At 44.9% G+C, this 14,250-nt stretch overlaps 1 protein-coding gene across 5 annotated transcripts in view; it reads right to left on the bottom strand.

Moving 5' to 3' along the window:
- LOC138580442 (targeting protein for Xklp2-B-like) overlaps window positions 1–14,250 on the bottom strand; it is a 247,643-nt gene that overhangs the window by 196,908 nt on the left and 36,485 nt on the right. For 3 of the 5 annotated variants that reach the window (XM_069650994.1, XM_069650998.1, XM_069650995.1), the window contains exons 3-6: window positions 8,698–8,821; window positions 8,440–8,616; window positions 1,234–1,287; window positions 926–1,051 (exon numbers count right to left, since the gene is read on the bottom strand). In XM_069650994.1, the coding sequence (XP_069507095.1) occupies window positions 926–1,051; window positions 1,234–1,287; window positions 8,440–8,616; window positions 8,698–8,821 (481 nt within the window). The remainder of the gene's footprint in view (window positions 1–925; window positions 1,052–1,233; window positions 1,288–8,439; window positions 8,617–8,697; window positions 8,822–14,250) is intronic. The other 2 variants (XM_069650997.1, XM_069650996.1) reach the window with 1 other exon arrangement.

Here is a 14,250-nt window from a genome sequence, read left to right as displayed (position 1 = left end):
CTGCACGGTAGGTTGGGAGGGGCAAGAAGGAATACATGGCAGGAACATCCAGTCGAAACAACGTTAAGTAACTTGTTCTTCGAATGGATCGTCTCCTCCCACGTATTCTTATCTTATGATAGACTCCCAAAGCAGTTTCTAGTATTTCCAGGAGGGAGTAGAATTTGTGACAATTTAGTAGTTCTCATAGGTCTGTATGCACAGAATGCAACACTGCCTTACCAAATAAGCTTTCCCGGCCTGAAGAAGAATCCAAACTGTAATGTTTGGTGAAGGTATGTACAGATAACCATGTGGCAGCTGCACACATTTCTTTAACTGGTACTCCTCTAATGCAGAGGAAGTCGCCATGCACCTGGTCGAATGAGCTCGAAGGCCTTCTGGACGATCTTTTCCCGCCAATCTGTAGCATTCAGATATTGCCAGTATTATCCATCTGGATAACATCTGTTTAGTGATTGCCATACCCAACTTGTGGCCTGAGTAGCCAACGACAGCTGGTCATCTTGTCTTAGTTTTGCCATTCTGGTGATATAGAAAACTTAGTGCACATATAGGATCAAGCGTGTGTAAACTCCTTTTCCTTCCCAGGGTGCGGAGGAGGGTAAAATGATGGTAATGTTATTTTCTGAGTCAGATGGAATTCAGATACAATCTTGGGGGAAAAAGGTGGGTTTCAAATTCAGGACCACTTTGGGAGCCCTGAGCATACAAAATGATAAGACTGAATCTAACCAGGAAAATTGTTCTCCAGGTCATCAAGGCCCAACTACCCCTACTTATTAAAATCAGGACTAATGCCAATTGATCACAGGTTCAAGATTTACATTCTTGGCATCCACCCAATTCCTGCCAGAAAACCAATAGATTTGGCGTGCATGCACAGTTCCAAATTCCCCCTCCCCAAGTGAAGTATCGTACTTACCTCATCAGGACCATCGGCACAACTGAAATAGGTGTGCGAGATGTAGGCTTTGCAGACAGGCTACTGCAATCTTCCCCATGGCTTTTGTTTGGCGTCCCTTCCAAAGACGTCTCCATGCCAAGTGTGCTTTACAGGAAAAAAGAAAAGTGAATGCCTTAAGGTTCCACCACATAATAGACTTCCAAATTCATTTAACATCAGCAACCATATGTAACCATCTTGGCTAGTACCCTTCCCATTGGCTTCAAATTACTAATTGGCTTAAGAGAAAATCAGATTGCAATTGCTCATTTGCAAACCACACTTACCGTTGCAGCTGGTGCAGTCTAAACTCCGGCTTCTGCACATTCCCTTTAATGAAACTGAAAGAAAAAAAAACGTTGGTACACTCAAGGCACCAGTGACTTGGGAGATTGCTACTTGCAGGGTTATTTCCCTCATAACTAAAGTTATTTTTGTAAAATGCAAACTGTAGGATGAAATGCTAAATTGTGCATTATGATGCACACAATGGGCATACACATTAAGATGGATTTCTAGATTCTGGCCTAGACAGATTTTAGTAGGTCACCGTAGTAATAATGGACAGAGAACCGAGGTCAGCCAAAACCCAATCATCGTAGCAATGGAGAGCAGTCAATGCTATTCTCAGGAATGAGTGGGGTCAGGGGCCCTCAATGAGGCCACACAATGCAGCACACAATTCAATTTAGACATGCAAATATATTTATTCTATGCCTTCTAGCAAGCAGGTAAGTAAATTAAAAAGTAGCCAATGATGGAACCAGAGCACCAGTTAATCCCCCCAATTTAAGTACTCCAACCCCTGGTAAGAATGGGTCTTTGTGCCCAAAAGTCACCGGAACCACAATGCGTCTCTCCAGAAATGGAGTCTGTAGGCAAGTTATAATTTACTTGTGATGGAGCAAAACAATACATTTTTTACTAAGGTAAGTAAATCTGCTTTTGTATTCCAGGAGTTACTGCCCAAGTTACACAAGCAAAAGGCAGTGAAGTGGAAGGTTAGGAGACAGACGTATTTCCAATGTTATCCTATGGAAGACAGGCGAAGTGGGGAGGACACAGATGAACAAGTAACTTACCCCTGGTAACGTGCTCATCTTCGGATATCTCCTTCCAGCGTTGGCTGCAGGGGAATTTCTTTCCGCGGTAGAGGAGTCTGTCTCTCAAAGGCCTCCGTACCCTCTCGAGGCAGAAGTCATTGAGAGTATATATAGCACACACTGTGCCAGTTACTTCAGGCCCCAGTTGTGTGCCCAATGCTTGCAGAATTCTCAGCATTGGTGAGGTCAAGGAGACCAGGCACTCAAACGAAAGGAGTAACGCACAGAACGTCTACAGAGGGGTAGGCTGAAATGGGCCAATGAGTTATATGTTGGTGGAACATCCAGTCAAAACAATGTTACCAGGGTTAAGTAACTGGTTCATCGAATGAATTGTCCTCCCGCGTATTGCTTATCTTATGATAGCCTCCCAAAGCAGTATGGCATTGGAGGAGGGGAGGAGGAATTTGTCATTAACGCTGCAAAGTACAGCTTTTCTAAAAACCGCCTCCTGTCCTGCCGCAGAGTCTAGACAATGAAGCGTGTACAGATGTCCTGTATCCGCACCTCCACCCCTTTGTAAGGCACATGAAGTGGCCACGCCCCTTGTGGACTGAGACTGCAAGCTGACAGGGACATTCTTACAAGCTAGTCGAACACTCAGTAATGCATAAAATTATCGAACGTGATGAAGTCTGCTTTGTAACTACAAGACCCATTTTGCGCCCCGTGTATCCTGCAAACAACTGATCATCTTGTCTGTTTAGTCAAACAAATATAAGTCTGAAGCCTTTCTTCCTCCTTACCAGGATGATGGAAGATAAAAGCTGATAATACAATTTTCTGGGGTAGATGAAATTCCGAAACCACCTTCGGCAGAAAAATTTGGTCTGACTCCCTTTTCCTTATAAAGCAATTGTAAACGGTGGCTTACATGACAAGGCCTGCAACTCGCTGAGCATGCGTGCAGATGTTATGGCCGATAGTTTTCAATATCAGCAACCTTAATGGCCAAGAATGGAGCAGCTCAAACTGAGCACACACGAGGAATTTGAACACCAGATTTAATTCCCCAAACGGGACTCACAAAGCAGACATTTGTGAGCCCTTTTAAGAACCGAATTACATGGTATTTTAAAGTAAGAAGTTTGCTTGGATGTGCGCTTAAAAATAGAAAGTGCCTCCAAGTATCCCTTGACAGTGCCAACCTGGTTCCCCAGATTATCCAAATGCACTAGGACACTATAGATGCGTCGCACAGAAAAGGATCCATTCTTCTCTCTGCCCCAGCAGCAAAACTTGTTGCAATGCTGTTAAGATGGATTTCTGAACTCTGACCTGGTGGGCAGAGGTTCAGAAGGCCAGCCTAGTTTCTTGGAACTGGGTAACCCTCTGGACAAGCCCGACCAATCAGGGTAGCATTGGCAGCAGTCAAGACCTGGGGGGAGGGGGGAAGGGGGGTCATTACGAGATAGGAGGTAACCATGCCGCTATTAGCGGCATGGCTACCCCCTTAAACTGGTACCGGGTCCGGGTCCCTTGAATGAGGAATTACCGGGCCATTCAGACCTTGGAAGGCCCAGTAATTCCTCATTCAAGGAACCCATCCCCATTCGAGCCCCCATAGGGCTCAATGGGAATGGTGCTAACAACGGGCCCGTTAGCACCCTGGTCTGCTTGCGGGACCCGCTAAGGGTGCCTGATAAAACCAGGCGTCCTTAGAGGGTTCCCGCAAACAGACTCGTAATGGGGCGGAAAGGGGTTGACGGCTCCAGCATCTTTACCGGCGCCGTTAACCCCTTACTGCCCCACTCGTAATGACCCCCTAGGTCTCAGGTGAGGGTGACCGAAAGGCCACAATGAGCACACAAAGTAAACACCACAAATTACTCGTCAGTTGTAGATTAACAATACATATATTAAAGGCCTAAGTCAAACAAGATGAAACCACAGCAATATTAACAATACTAAAACTTTTACTAGAGAATATATACAGTAACTGTTGTCCTAAAGCAATAAAAAAAAAGTATGGATCCGCAACCTGTAACGGAAGAGGGTCAGACAGTGCAATTATACTTTAGACAATTCTTCAGCAACCTAAACCCTACGAGGAGTGGAGCCTTGTGCTCAAATGTACGTTTAGCGCAGCAACACTCGATCATGTGTTAAGTACAAAACAGGTCTCTTCAAGGGGCTGCAGTGGCTCAGGAAGGGGGTGGGGGATAAAAGCGATGAACAGAGTTGCACTATTCAAGGAGGGTCTCCACAAGAACGCAGAGCTATTTCAAGGAATCGGGAATAGGATGGTAGTTCAGACTATCCTAACAAAGGTGAGCGGCCAATCGTGCGTAAGAGTATGGATGTGCCAGGGGCCACCGGTAAGTGTTGCAAGTACTCATTGACCCTCGAGGCGGACCCAACATCGCCAGTCAAGTCCAGTTCAGACATCCTGGCACCCAGGATGTGTATTGAACTAGGGAGCTCCAGCCCACATCCTGTGCGCGCACACACAAGGCATGCAGAAGCCCGCAAAAGCTCTGGTTTGCACAGGGATCTGCATGGCCAAATAAGGAATTGCCCTAGTCTGCTCGACCTGGGGAAGGCAAATGGACAAAAGACAGAACAAAGGACTTTGTCGCAAGGCCATTTTAGGCACTGCCCACTGTATTGGGCCAAAAGCGGTAAACGTGGTTTGGACCATTGATGAGTCAGAAATGCTTTTAAAGTAACAGCTTCCACCAGCTCCGTCCTGGGAACACTTGTGCATTCACCAAAAATCCTTTGAGGGTGTCTAGGGCCTTAAAATGAATAAGACCCCAGCGCACTGTACTGGAAGGTACATTGTACACCGATAAAAAGTTAAAGAAATGGTAACAGAGTGAAAGACTAAGGGAAACAGTCTCCCAGTACTGACAGCCTGAAGGGCATATCAGTTTCCACTCAAGATGAGCAAAAGCCCAGTGGAGTACAGTGCAAGGCTGGACTCTGCTGGTAAGTGGGGCCAGGATGGTCAGACAAAAAGCAAAAAGTTGGGGTTCACAACTGGAGGGGAAATTACACAAAATGGAAATCTTTCCTAACAAATGGCAGCAATACAGAGATTTAGCTGCTGGCCGAAAGCAAGATTTTCATCACATCCCAATGCTTATATCTCTCCCTCTCAGAAACCATGCGTGAAGGTTTAATCGGACGTCTGGATGGAGAACCCGGGCTGCTTTTGCGAGAGAAGGTCCTCTCTTTGCAGAGGAAGTATTGAGGGCAGATGGACATGTCCAGAAGGTCCGGGTGCCATGTCCTCCTGGCCCAATACAGAGCAATTGGGATCATGGATTTCCTGAACTTGCTCAACCTCCTGATCACATGAGGAATGACAGGGACAGGAGGAAATTTACAGGAGTGGAAACTCCCAGTCCACTACGAACACATCCCCTAGTGCTCCTCTTGCAGGAAATTCCCTGGAGCAGAACAGCTCGCACTTGAAGGGTTCCCCAAAGGGTGACGCTCTCTCAAAGCACTTCCTGAGCTTGTGCCCACTCACGGGAAACTGCTCTGCCTGCTCAGAGCGTACGCCACTGTGTTATCTTTTGAAGTGCCCAGAACCGAAGCTGCATTGCCCTCTGCACAGTGGTAGTGACCCTAGACCACCTCTCGTTTAGGTAGTACATGGCCACTGCTGTCCATTATCCTAACATCCTTAGACCCTGTGAGACCCTGCTCAGAACCTGAAGTAGATCGGACATCTTTATTGAGATGTGAGACAACTGGAACCCGAGGGCCCACTGCAAGGATCTCATTCTCAGAATCCTCTGGCACCAGAAAAATGCTGGATGCCAGGAGACCGAGCAACCTTAGGAAAATCAAAGGCCGAAACACACTGCGCATTCTGAAATTTGGTGACCATCTGCTGAATGTGTTGAGCCCTCACCTCGGGTGGCGAGGCTTTTCCTGAGGAAGCATCCAGGACGGTTCAGATGAATTGGAGCTTCTGGGAAGGTATCATGTGGGACTTCATGAAATTGAGTGAGAAGCCCAGTCTGTGGAGTGTGGCAGGTGATGCAGAGATGTTCCAGGACCTGGAGAACGGGTCCTTAGCCAATCATCCAGGTAGGGGTAGCCGTGAATTCATACCCCCCGCCCCACCCACTCCTGAGACTGGCTGCCACCACTGCCATCAATTTAGTGAAAAACCTCAGGGCAGAGGTCAGGCCGAATGGCAGAACTCGAAACAGAGGAGAAACGCCAATGGAGAACCTCAGGTACTCCTGTGCTTGTGATGAATAGGTAGGCATATTAAAGTAAGCATCCTGAAAGTCCAATCCTAGGGCTGGAGTGCCTGAAGGCTCTGAGAAAGGGAAACCTTTGAACTTTACCTTCCTGAGGAACTTCAAGGCGTAAAGAAATTGGATTTCTGAAGGTGCCTACCTGCAGCCAGCTTCCCTGTGGTCGATGCCTATACACCACAAACAAATAGTGAGGATCGGTAATATTTTTGACCCACAGTCGATACATTTTTTTAACCCATTCTTCGGGGTAGACATTCGCAAACAATCATTGTTCGATAGAAACAACTGCGCTGTATCCGAAGCTAAGCTTTTGCAGAAAAACAGAACCGAAGTAATAGGCACAGTGCGCTGTCAATGACATCAGCCTTGAGAGGGGATGGAGCCGGGACATTGAGTTAATGACAACACACACGCTTCAAAGGAGGTTGGATTTTCTACTGTTGGTTCTGGTGAGAGTTGTGGGTGCCAGCCCTCTTCAGCAGTTGTCTTCAGATCTTCAGACATCTGTTCTTCTATGAGGGATTCTTGGCTCCAAAGCAGATCTGAAGAAATGGCTGCAGGAGTCCCCTTATGCAAAATCCGCAACAGAACCAAGTCCAAGCCCATTAATGGTACAGTTATGCACAATTCCAGCAGACAATAGATATAAAATCATGGACAACTACCGATTTATCTCTTGTACACCCAGTCTCTGGCATCAAAGATGTGGAGTGAGACTAGACAATCGTCCTCACCCCATTTGCACCCCCAGACTACATACAAAAGACAGCACTCACCCAGGAAAGCTGCTGCTTTCACGGGCAAGAGCATGAGCATATAATGAATTTCCTGAGCTGGCAAGGCAGGAAGAAAGCCACACAATATGTCCAAAGAAAAAGCAAAACTAGCCATATGCAGAAAACACGAATGTACACCATAAGAAATGCAAAAATTGTAAATCTGTATCTGCCGCCATCAACTTGTCTTTAGGCACAGTAATCAAAAATCACAAGTGTTACAAGTTAGGGTGATTCAAAAGTATCCCCATTGCAGTGCGTTGTAAGATGCAGTGTGCAATATTAAAAGGCGACAGAACGCAAAAATTAAACAGTTTCCCAGTATTGTCTGAAGATTACCCCATAACCAATTAGCAAACGGAAAGTAAAGCTAAATGAATTCCTTCCTGTGAATGTCAGGGAGGGAAAGTTGCAAAAAAGATACATCTTTCCCAACACAAATAAACCAAAGCCTTAGGAAGGGACTTAGCAATGTGGGCCAATCAGATGTGCTTAAAGTTGAACACTACAACAGGACAGTGCAAGATGAATGAGTCGCACATCTTCTACACCATCCCCACAATATTATATGTCCTTAGAAAATTAAAATCAAGACAAAAATAAAACATTTGTATGCTTAGCACAAGTCTGAAGAAGGGTATTTTCTTGGTGTAGTGTTCACTGCTGCCTTCGACATCACCCTGTCCTGTGGTACTTCCCCCATCCTCCAATTCAAGCTCTTCCTGTAGTCGTGCATTGTAACATTTAGCCTACAGACAGTCCTTTAAGCAAAACAAATGACTTTTACCCTTATTTAAAGGTTGGCATCCCTCGCTCATTTCCTTCAACCACTTCACCTCTTTACTCTTGGTTGCTTCTTTTTTACACAAATTGTTTCAAACTCCAAATGTATTACCATACACCACCCACACAGATAGTCCCACATTTATACATCTACGAAGTGGATGTGGTAGCCCAAAAAATTACATTGTAAACATGTGCAAAACAATCTAGCATGGCAGATCAGGTGACATGTGTATTATGCAGATTCTCGTCCTTACAAGTTGCCACCCAGGTCATAGAAATCAATCGCCACATCCACTTAACTTGGTGTGGGAAAACTAAACATCGGATTGCCCAAGACCATTCGTTATTTATAAGGTGTACGATACCTTGGAGATTTAATACAATATGATGAACCATTCATGAAAAGAAATGGATGTAAAAAAAGGCAGTGAAGACAGATAATCGAAAGATTTGCAGACAAGAGCCCCCCACTCCAACTCAGAAAAAACCTCGGCTATGAGGCCGAATGAGAATATTCTGCACAGAAATCAACTGCACACCCAATTTCATGCATCAGCTTTCACCCTGCCACACAATGTATTGCATTCCATTTCTAGTAAACATACAGCTTCAGTTTCTTATTTGGTGGATGCCTAGTAGTGGGAGTCATCGGTAAGTGGCCTTCAATTGTAGGCATGAAGATTTCACCAGGGGCATGAGCAATGTTCATGGAGCGTCTCCCCTCACGGATCTTGGCCAACTGTCTACGTTTCTGCGGAAGGGACAATCTGCGGGATGCCCTGCTGAGAAAAATAAAGATAGTGATGTAGTGCCAGCAGATAGTCGACAGCCACCAACCAAAGTAGGAATCCTCGTCACCTCACCTCCTTGGCAGTGTGTCGGATTCTCCACCAGCTGAGGCGTCAGCATCAGAAACACTTCTTAATTCAGCATGAAGGCTTCCAAGAGAGGTGGCCATGTTGTCAAACTGCTCTACAACACCTTCATCTGTGGGGTGAAGCAAGAAAAAGTAATCAGGCGGAAACCAGTTGTTCTGAGGTTTACATGAACACTACACAAACGTACCGCAGCTATGAAATGCAACGCTTTCATAAACTGACTTTGCGCCATTAGACGTATGATGGGCAGATGAGAAAAATAAGCGGAGAAGCTGGTCTGCTCACCAACAATAGGGCCCATCATTGTTCTGCACATGCACCTTAAGGATTTCGACCCAAAACCTTATAGCTAGTGGCAACTTTTCACTAGGGGTTTTTATTGTGCCCAGTCAGCTGTATAAAAGGTCAGGTCACCTGTATTGCCACTTGGGAACATGATGTACCCAGAGGAGTAAACCAACGCAGTGCTGCATCTTTGGGAGCCACCACAGAGATGTCTACAGTATGCACCCCAAACAAAAAACACCCATCTCGACATCAGGTGCTTTGAGTGTAATGGTTAGGGCAGAACTTCAATTTTTCTTTACTTACGCCCCCAACACACTTAACAGCTTTTGTCATCAGTGCGGCTTTTTAAAAGAAACTGGCAACTGCAGTTAACCTGCTGTGTGCTGAACATAGGCAGGACACTAAAATGCCCTTGGTATGTCACTGGCCTATTACCTACCCAGAGAAAGCATGCCAGAGTCATAGGCTGCTGGTGTCAATCTACTTTTATTAGGGGATTTATTGAATGCAGGCACATCTTCGGGAAGCAACAGGACACTTTACAATCACGTGGGGGGGTAAAGGAGACGGTGAGGGAAGCAGAGGTACAAGGGAGCAGCGAACTAACAAGGGTATGAGGGGCAGGGTCGGAGGACAGGACATTTGGCAGCAAGGGATCTACATGAAACTATTGAGGATGGGGAGGAGATGATCACTCTCAGGAAGGGTGGGGGTTGGAGGATGTGTGGACCTGGGTGGTAGGGAGGAGACATTCCTTGAAGGGGAGGTTCTTTAGGTCATTCCTGAAATGTAGAAGCAAGTGTGCATGTCGATGAGGAGGAGATTCCAGAGTCTTATGGCATAGATAGAATGGTTCTTTCCTTCCTGCGCCAACATACTTCAAGTCTTCACATGTCCCCACTTTTGGTAGACTTCGAGATGAAATTTCTCAGTAAAGTAGTTTCAAGACCAAAGCATTGTAAACAATGCAACAAGATTTGAAGAGGGCAGTAGCTAGTGCAGTTTGATGAGGGCGATTTGGTTCGAATTTGCCGAGTCCATTGATAAAACATGTTGCAGCATGAAAGATCTGCCATCTCGGGGGTCACAGGGTAGTTGCCGGAAGGCCTTCCAAAAAACAGTCACCAACCAGGTGGGAGAGGACGAGGATTGGGCAGCAGATCTGAAGTGTTTTGATATTTGTCCAGGGGGTGGGAGGAAAAAAAAAAAAAAATTGTTTAAATAACTCAAGGGAACAGTGCCTCAGTTAAGGAGCGGTTGATTGCCAGGGAAGAGTAGTTCAGTACAGAGGCTTTTTACATGCTTGTGCCAGTCTAGCCTTTTTACTATGTCGGTTGCCATTTTGCTCCTGTTCAGTGAGTAACAGGCTACCAAGTGTTTAAGCCTCATCACATGGCCATTTTATGTAGAAGTCCCTAAGTGGGAACTGCTATTTTACCTACAAGTACAGACCCAGTTCACAAAGGCTTCCCCGAACATGAATGGGTTCCAGTTGAAAATTGTGATGTCTGGTATACCCAACACCTCGGAGTTTGCCCGCGCTTTTACCGGTGAACGTTTGATGGAGTCTGGCCTCCACTAATGGGCCGCCAACAAAACTTTTAATGTACCTTGGGTTGTGATGGAGGGCTAGAGTCACAGCCAGCTGTGTGAGTGGCCATCATGCACCTATAATCTAGAGCAGATAATGGACGTTGTCCCATTACAGCCCAAGGAAGAGACTTTTCAATTGTGTTGATACTTTGTTGCTGCAAAGATCTTCACCCGGAAAGTGTTGCAGTCTTCAATTGATAATAGGACTGATTTTTAGGGCTCATCTTTATTTTTAGGGCTCATCTTTATTGTAAAGGTTATCTTGAGGCACAACTTTAGATAAGACCCTGTTTGTCACAAAGTGGGCAGTCCTGACAATCCTATAGTTTGTGTAAGCCGTACTTTAAGGGAGCAATGTGGCTTAATGTTATGAGGAAGAATCAAACTACCATCAGACTAATTTAAAGGAAACCCTACACATCCACTTTTGTGGGGTCTGCTAAAAGTCACCAAAAGTTGAACATTTTCCTAATTGTAGCTACGGTGTTGGTAATCGGTGTAACATACTACCAGACAAATTTAACTAAAATAACTGCAGACACCTAAAAATAATGTTAAAGGATGAGAGTTCAAAGCGCTCATAACTATATCAGTTTGCCATGGAGTCCACAATGCTAATCTGGTCTCTGGATTGCCAGAGTTCTCCATACGAATGTCCTTGTAGGCTTCAGACGTAAAGTCTCTGCATGCAGCCTTTGCTCCTTTTCACAACGCGCTATGAACTTTGTGTAACAAGTGCTGCAAGATGGAACTTTGGTTCTGAGAGCCATTGAGAAATGGAACAGCCACCCTGGTTCCAGCCTGCCACCACCTCTTACCGTTCTCTTGCTTCAATCTTTGTACAAGGATTTGCTGTATGCATCAAAACCGTTGCTCTCAGATCCACACAGCATCTACAAAGCCTTTCAACATGGGCTTGGTTTGCTTCAGTCTCACCTTTTCATCACTCACACCAACTTCCCTTACGTTATCTAGCACTGGGTGGGTGCAGCCTTCAGACGATTGTTGCTTCACAGCTCTTCACTACTGCAGATGGCTACTGTAGCGGACATCCACTGTGTAGCAGGGGCAGCCCTGTAGGTCTATAGTATTCTCAGAATGTGCTAAACCTTATTTAAAGTAAAGCTTTGCCCTGCTAGTTATCACTTCCTAATCAACCTCCTGTCTGCCCTTCTCATCACCCCTTAGTCCCTTTACCCTACAGGTGTTGGGGTGGTTAATGAAAGGTCCCCATGAGAAAGAGGGGTTCAAGCTGTGTGCCTCATATGGGAAACTGCGATATTGACACAATGTTGCAATTTTATATGCATCTTGTGTAGTTAATGAGAATCAGAGATGTGTTCATGTTAGTGTTTAAGATGATAATCACATATGCAAGATAAATGTCAAAAAGGCTGATGCAATGCTGTGCTGCTTAACACCCAACAATGAGGCGCTTTATAGGCACATGCAAGAAAAGAGATTAGCCATAAAGAAACCACTGAAGAGGACGTAGTAGTCGAACATACACGCACTGACATACATAGGGGTCTTTAGGGAAATTGGTTATGGGACAGTTGAGGGTACATGATGGATATCAAATTGTATGCCACAAAGTCCTCTCATAAGTTAAATTGTGCAGGCCCTGGAACCTGGGTTGGTGAGATGAACTCTGGGAACGGGTTTAACAAGGCTGAAGGGCAGTGAGCAGCTGCCATATTATCAGATGGTTAGTTACGGGCAGGCTCAGGGTTCAGCACTACTGTGGAAAGGAGAAACAATCTTTAAGTACACAGGAGCTTGTTTTATTCAGGGACGTGTGGCCATCTGTTGGTAAGAGTAATAAACATGGGGTGAAGGGATACCCAAGGGCAGAGTTGATGCGATCCAGTGATAGTCACCATGAAAATGGCTAGGTGGCGACAATTTGCTTAAAAAGGCACTCCAAAACCCCCAGACAATTACTTTCCCCAAATATTCTAGGATTGGAGAGAATATAGAGTACTGCTACTAGAATATTTGTGGGTCAGGGGGAAAAAAAAAAAACTTGGAAACTTTTTCATGGCAAGATGATCACATTGAACCAAGTTGACAGATAATTCTCAGGATGTGTCCAGAGGCCATGTGTGTTTAAGTGGTAGTTGTTTAGTGTGCAACAGGGACACCAGCAAGTCTGGCTGGATGAGATAGTTCTTGCCAGTTCATGTTGTTGGAAGTGTCCTTGCAAACCATGTGCATCACATCCGGGGTTAGAAGGTCCCAGGCCAGCTGGAACTTGTAATTAATTTTTGTTTGTATGGGAATGCATAACTATGACTCATGACCTACTAAGGAAGATTGAGGGGCTGTGTGCTATGAATATGAGCTGATGGTAGCTAAATAAACGTGACCAATGAGAACTTGGAAATTAAAGATTGGAGTTATTTAATATAGGCGTGACCAATCATGTGTGGGGCGATTTGTAATAAAATGTGTTTTTAAAATATAGAAAATGTGTAAACCTGTGCTGTTCGAAGAGAGTCTGGGTTAGTTTGACTCTACAACGTCATCCAACTCCTCCCAGCCGGTTGTAAAATGCTTTATGGCCAAATGTGCACTCACTTAAGTGATGGGTCTAGTTTGGGTTAAGGTGATCAGAGGCCCATAGGCATGCAGGACATCTGAATTCATCACGCAACTATGGTAAGACTTGAATATTTCTTCAGTCTCGAGGGTCAGTTACCACATAACTTAGCCTTGCCATCTCTGCGGAATCTTCTGAGAAAGTAACAAGGAGTGATCTCCTCACTCTTTCATTGGTTAAATAGTTGGCCTGGTAGCCTTGGCAGACCAAATTAATTTCTCGGGCCCACCATTCCACTAGCTACCCTTAGCACTCTCGTACTGGTGGTGCTTTAATCTTAAGGTACTGGTATAATAAAGCCAGTCCTAGAGGATTCCAAGCGAACCTTCTTGACAACTCTCCAGAAATCATAACCTGACAATACCACAGCTATCGAGGTAGTGTACACAAGGTGGGGTAAGGTATAGGGGTGCACAGGTCGATTTGAGTTAGACAATTCATAAAATATAAGAATTATAGGGGGATGTGTATCGACAAGGATTAGGTAACAATGTAGCAAATATTTCAGGTGCAGACGGGCTGTCGTTACAAGGCCACTTGGGACAAAGGGAATCCAGCAGAACCAGGGCTGTGTATTGCTACACAGCAAGCCCAAATGCACTCCAATGGGGAAAAGAATCCCTATAAACAAATGAATCTTTCACCAAAGGTTTTATTTAGGTACAGGTATACCTTATTAGCTTTGAAACAAACTCAAATAGTAATTAAGCAGTTTAACATTGACAGACATCAAACTTAAATCAATATCGAAATGTATAAATAAATCAGAACCTAGATTATAAAGAACTTTTGGATTTTAATCTTGCAAGTCCAACAAGTTATGAGAAGTAAGCAAATCAAATTCACACAGTGTCCTCCATTCAGACAGAGCACAATTTTATCCATATTAAATACAGTACAGAAAACCTAAGGAACATAGATAATGGCATTCAACTACTGGTGTTGTGCAAACTCGCTGCAGGTCTCTATGACTATCATTTCACAGCACTATGGACTCAACTTCCAAATGAAGTCCCTTTGTAGGTGTCAAATGACCAACGCGTTTCGGTTCATAG

The sequence above is a fragment of the Ambystoma mexicanum genome, chromosome 3p (genome assembly GCF_040938575.1).
Source record: "Ambystoma mexicanum isolate Mex_15411 chromosome 3p, UKY_AmexF1_1, whole genome shotgun sequence".
Taxonomy (NCBI): Eukaryota; Metazoa; Chordata; class Amphibia; order Caudata; family Ambystomatidae; genus Ambystoma; species Ambystoma mexicanum.
The sequence above is the reverse complement of the archived record's forward strand: the minus strand, read 5'-3'. Positions and strand labels throughout refer to the sequence as shown.